Source organism: Thalassophryne amazonica, chromosome 21, assembly GCF_902500255.1.
Source record: "Thalassophryne amazonica chromosome 21, fThaAma1.1, whole genome shotgun sequence".
NCBI classification, from domain to species: domain Eukaryota; kingdom Metazoa; phylum Chordata; class Actinopteri; order Batrachoidiformes; family Batrachoididae; genus Thalassophryne; species Thalassophryne amazonica.
In genome coordinates, this window is record NC_047123.1 from 30,012,341 (window position 1) to 30,018,067 (window position 5,727).

Sequence of the window (5,727 nt, forward strand, 5' to 3'; positions counted from 1 at the left end):
ATATATGGCAGAATGACCGTAACCCATCATTTGCCTTTTGCATTTTATCCGATTATCTGGTAACAAAAATTGGTTGTAAATACAAGCATACAGACGGTCGGGTGGTTATTTTTCATTTTTGGGCTGGCAGAAGAAAGTTTAAACTGCGGTAAAGCGACCACCGCGTCTGAGACGAGGACGTGACCGAGCCCACGGAGGAGGAGCGCCGTGTCGCGTGGACAGCACCGTGGCACCGTGAGTTCCAGTTCACGGAGCAACAACGAACCAACACGGAAACACTTCAAATGTTCTGAAAATATTATTACTGGAAATAATACCTGAGACAACGTATGTAAAGTTTTTTTAATTTCCTAGCTAGCATGACTGTTAGCTTCGCTGTTAGCGGCATGTAGCATTAGCTAGCAATTGTTGACTTCATGCTAAATTGTGTATTTTTTGTTTGTTTACATCCCAAATATTTTCATTTACAGTGAGCCATGCTGTGCAAAAATTGATTTTCACTTAACATCGTCATATCAAAGCCATTATTTTCTCAATTAGACCAGCTGTTTAGTTCATACAATAGCAGAAATAGTCCTTCAAGCTACCTTGACATATTTTAATTTCTTCCGTCCAACTAAGCAACTCATCCTTAATTTTGAGAAGCTACAAAAATATAAAGATGTATTTTTGCTTGTGAACATCAAAATAGCTCACTTTAATTGTATAACTTTAAAAAATAAACAATTGTAAAATTTATCTTCAAATACAGATGTCTTGTTTTCTCTAACTGAAAATTCATATATTTTAATTTACACTTTTGTTAATCATAAGGTGTTTACTTGTGATGACAACTGTGTAACTGATCAGCAAATAGTTCATTTTTATTTATTTATTTATTGGTTGGTTGGCTGACCAACATTATTATACCTCCTATGATGGATCCTTTGAATATTAAATTGCTTTTACTTGGACTATATATATAAAATTCATTACACTTCACTGTCCAACCAACAAAGTCAGAAAATTGTAGGTTGTTTTTGCTTGGGGAAATATAATGTATGCTACCCAAATTAAAGTTTTTCTGTCAGTGACATGAAAACATTTATACTCTGTGTTGCTTAATTTTTTTTTCCTCCTCTCCAGATTGATATTTTGATGTAACTTTTGTGGGAAATTGTGAAGCCAAGAACATCGTCTGCACAGCTGTTAAGGAGATGAGCACCAAAAGGAAAGCAGAGTGTCATTTAAGGGCAGTAAACGGAGTGTACATGACAAAGACTGGAGACCACTGGGTTGACTCGGAGAGAGATTCTGGATTCTCAGGTTGGGCTTCACCTTTGCTGCAATTTCTTATGCTTGAATTGTACGGTTTGACATCCTTACACCTGTGTATCTCTTTCTTAACTGTAGATGAAAGCTCAGAGTATATGAGCACAGTAGATGCTGCAGATGCCGAGAATTCACCCCGATCTGTTGCACAGCAAAGGCCGCACCACTCTGGCTCCGAGCCCCAGTCGTGTCCGGTGGCCATGGTGGGAGGATCCTACACTGGACTCTCTCCGATGATCATCATGAACAATGTTGTTCTGAAGCAGGTACAACTGCTTGACTATAAGACACAGTTGTGAGTTTACTCCATTTATTTACTGTCCTCCATTTACTGACACTTAGAACTCAATGGCATGACGAAAGTAACCTTGTGTTAACAGACTGGAAGGGCTGAACCTGCTTATTATTTATTAACTTGCTGTATTTCACAGGCTACATGTCTAGAAACTATTTAAGTATTCTGCATTTTGATTTTGTTCTGTTTACAGCATGGAGAAAGTCCTCCTGCTCTCAAACCGTGGGGGTTTAGTCCCAGAATGGAGGTGGTTCAGAAGCCTCAAGTCGTCTTCCTCCAGCATGTGGTCTCTCCTCACGCATCTCCTGCTCCTAAAGATGCCTCCTCACGACACAGGCACTCGAAGAAGTATCTTCCAATCCTGAAATCGTACCCCAAAATAGCACCGCATCCCAGAAACACCTCGAGTTTGTCAGGTAGAGGCACTGATTCCACATCGTCCTCAGGGTCAGAGACAGGCACCCACCAGGAATACTATCACCCAGAGAAGCAACAGAGAGTTAATTCGGGGTCATCTACTCCCAGTGTTCCTGTTCCCCCCAGCTCCAATTCTCCAAGGCTACAGAACAGACTGTCTGTCTCCTCAAGAGAAACCAGCAGTAGTTCTGGCAAGGAGAATCAATCAGAGTTTACCTCCTCGTCATCTTTCAGCCTCTCAAAGTACACCAGTGGCTCAACTGCAAACCAGGCAAACTGTGTTTCTCGAGCCAGTAGCCCAGGAGTATGTAGCCACGGCGACAGCGAAGCTGATACGAGGAGGAAGCGCTTCTGTAACACTTACAACATCCTGAGCAAATCCGGCCTGCTGGACATCACACTCCAAACCAAGGAGCTCCTCAGGCAGAACCGGCGCTCTCAGAATGACCTGGACCGGCTGAAAGAACACACAGAGCTCTTCTTCCAGGCTCTGCAGAGCGGTGACGCCAGCATGTGTGTGAAGCTCCAGGACAGCCTTCAGGAGGAAAACGAGGAGAGAGGGGCCCGTCTATAAGTCCTAAATGCAGATTAGGCCCCAGCCTTTAATCTTTTAGACTGACATAGAAAGGAAGCGAGGCTTGGAGCACAGAGAGTCGAGGACAGATGGACTGAAAATAATGTGCTCCACAATTCACAACACACACACAGACACACACACACACATAGTTTGCCGTGGCCTACATTTCGGCTGCTGTGTGCCTTCGAGCTGTGACACACCAGGTTGACCTCAAAGAACCCTTGCTGGGAATGTGCAGCTGATAGATGTTTTGTGTTGCCTCATCTCCCTTCATCCTCCTTATCGGTTCAAACTCGGCAAAGTACAAATACTAAAAGTCAAATTTAAAAAAAATAAAATAATTGCCTAATACCAGTACAAATTGTCATTTTGCTTCAGAGTTTTGTTTATTGGTCCAAAAAGAAGTTGCAAAAGCAAATTTAAGAGCAAAACATGAGCTGCTTCATGATTGTCTCAACTTTCTTTCTGCTATTGTAAATTGTTTAGAATCAACTTTCAGGTGCATCATCCCTTCAGATGGGTACCAATAAGCTTTACCGCTGCATCCAGACTGTCAGACAGTCTTGATGCATCCTGTGTGGTTCCCGCAGGTGTTGCCCAAGTCCCGTCTGCAGTTCAAAGATCCCATAAACTACCGAACGGACAGCACCGGTCAGGCGTTGGCTCGGTGTGTCACAGCTCGCCCTTTAACCTGTCTCCAGGTCTTCCACAGCAGTTGCTTCTCTGCTGCATGCAAGGCACCTCTGCAAACCCCTTTTCTTTTCCATCAGTCACATCTAAAAGCCCTGTAAGATAGCAAACTGGTACGTTACGTCTTTATCAGAAATGAACATCAACATATAAATCACCACGACAGCAAGGTGTCTCATTAAAAACTGACACTTGCAATTTCAGACGATAGTAAATCACTTACGGCATGTTGTACATATATGAAAACAAACCATGGAGCAGATTGTCCAGTAATGTAAATAATCCATTTACTTCATGCTGTTATCACTGTGTGATGGTTCTGATTAAGTTAAAAAAAAAAAAAATTGTGATGTGTTCCAAGCCATCAGCGTCTTTCAACTAGAGGAGTGTGTGCCTAAAGCCACCCTTTAGTTTTTGCTGCACTTGGGAACTTCTGCTTTAAGTTTTCACTTGGAGCAAAACTCTACTCATTTTTTTTTCCAGATTATTCCCAGATAAATGTCGCAGCGGAAAGAAAGAGTGCTTCCTTTAACTTGATATGTTGTCAATGCCTTGTCTGCAAGAGTGTTGTTTTTTATTTATTTACTTAATGCTTAGACACAAATTGAGGTAACAACTTCATTTTTATCATCTTTTAAGATGTGAAGATTTATAACTTTTCTTACTGTTGTAAGTGAACATTTGGTCATCCCTTGGAAGATTTGATGTTTTAAATGTTATCATATGAAAAGGGGGAATAGGAAAATAGGCCCCAGTCATGCTCTTTAACCCCAAAGTGAAATCAAATATCAAAATAAATAAAATACTACTTCATATTGTTCTATCCTAATTTCAGTGGTTTCTGATTTGGGAATATTCTTGTATCCACTCCTCTGTTCAGTGGTGGATACAAGAAAGCAAATCAGTCTTGTGAAAGGGTTTGTGTCCATTATTATTCCCTATTTTTATTAGAGTGAAGCCCCAAGTTTATTGTTTTGGTAATATATAAAATAATCTGATTTGCACTTTAACATACACGTCTACAAGTATAAATCAGTTTTTGTTATGGAATCTTGGGCAGACAAAACAAAAATATTTAAAGATATCCAAAGTAACAAGCAGGTTAATCTAAAAAAAAAAAAAAAAGCGATCTGTTGTAACAGATCTGTCTGACCTGAATGCAAACTTTTCTCCTTGAGGTCAACTTGTGGTGTTTTTATTGACAAGGACCAGTAGCTGTACTAATCTTCCAGCAATGTAACATTTTCTTCCACATTACAAAATCCAGCTTGACGGACAGTATGGCTCGTATTTGTTTCGTGTGTGTAATTTGGCTTTAATAGTCGAATGTACAAGATGTTTGCACTAAAACAGTCAGAAATGCTCTGAAGCAGCTTCTGAGCAGACCTTCATGGCAGCTTGTTTGAAACAGAGTGCAAGTGTCTTTGTAAAATTATTCAGAGTGTGCAGTGTGGAGCCATGAGCACATTTCCAGTGTTTCCACACTAACACGGTTCGTGAATTGTAATGTAATTTTTTTTTCAGTCTATTTAGTGTTAATAACTTCATGTGTATTAAATGTTTTAGAAATATTTTGTGTATTTCTTTATACTGTTAACGTGGTTGAATATGCTTGCCATAGTTATGTGTGATAACAGTGAGTCACTTACATTCCACCTTTGCAGTCTTAATATAGAAACACAAAGTGCGGGGGAAAGTGTTATCTGTGAGGTATGTGTTCTCTAGCAAAAAAATGTTGAAAGAAAAGTTTCATGAAGGTTTTCTTCGAAGAAAAATGACAATTTACTTCATATGTCTGATGGTGCACACGCTTCAAATAAGGAAGACTGAGCTTTATGGTTGACTTATCTGCTTTTATTATTTTGTGCAATTTCACTAAAATAAACAAGGTGGCAGATTTTGAAAACTTTTTTTGATGCATCATTTTCTAAAAATGACAGAAAAAGAGATTGCAGGAATCATTAAAATACTCATGGTTTATCCTGTCTTATATTTTTCCATTACAAATTTATTACAATTTATTTAAAAAAAAGGCAGATGTCTTAAAACATTAAAATTCTGCAAACACATTATGGATCTATGGTTCAAAAATATTTTCTCTCTTTCTAATGCATCCACAAATGTGTTTAAGATGTTCTTGAGACATTCATGCAAAGGCATTTTTAGTTGCCATGATGACTAACGCATAATGCACGTATGATTATGCTTGTTTTTACAGCAAAACGTTTGACTGCATAAGAGCACATCCATATTAACGCACAACTAGATCACTTTTGAAGACAGTTGGCTTTACACAAGCCAGGTGCTGACACAGGTTTTTTGAATATCATTTATCGTTCAGAATTGGAGTTGAGAATAATTCTATTTTTCACCACTAGATGGCAGTAATGTTTCGGAATGCACTTTCACACTAAGTAAAACGCGGACCTGCGCTAAG

At 39.3% G+C, this 5,727-nt stretch overlaps 1 protein-coding gene across 2 annotated transcripts; it reads left to right on the plus strand.

The window, feature by feature from the left end:
* Positions 1-4,860, plus strand: cipcb (CLOCK-interacting pacemaker b). 2 transcript variants are annotated; one of them, XM_034162410.1, is made up of 4 exons: positions 1-234; positions 1,126-1,305; positions 1,393-1,577; positions 1,800-4,860. In XM_034162410.1, exons 2-4 carry the CDS (start codon positions 1,197-1,199, stop codon positions 2,595-2,597), a joined length of 1,092 nt encoding a protein of 363 aa, XP_034018301.1. In that variant the 5' UTR covers positions 1-234; positions 1,126-1,196; the 3' UTR covers positions 2,598-4,860. The 2 variants fall into 2 exon arrangements, with proteins under 2 accessions (XP_034018301.1, XP_034018300.1); XM_034162409.1 differs by having other exon boundaries at positions 2-327.
* The last annotated feature ends 867 nt before the right edge of the window (positions 4,861-5,727 follow it).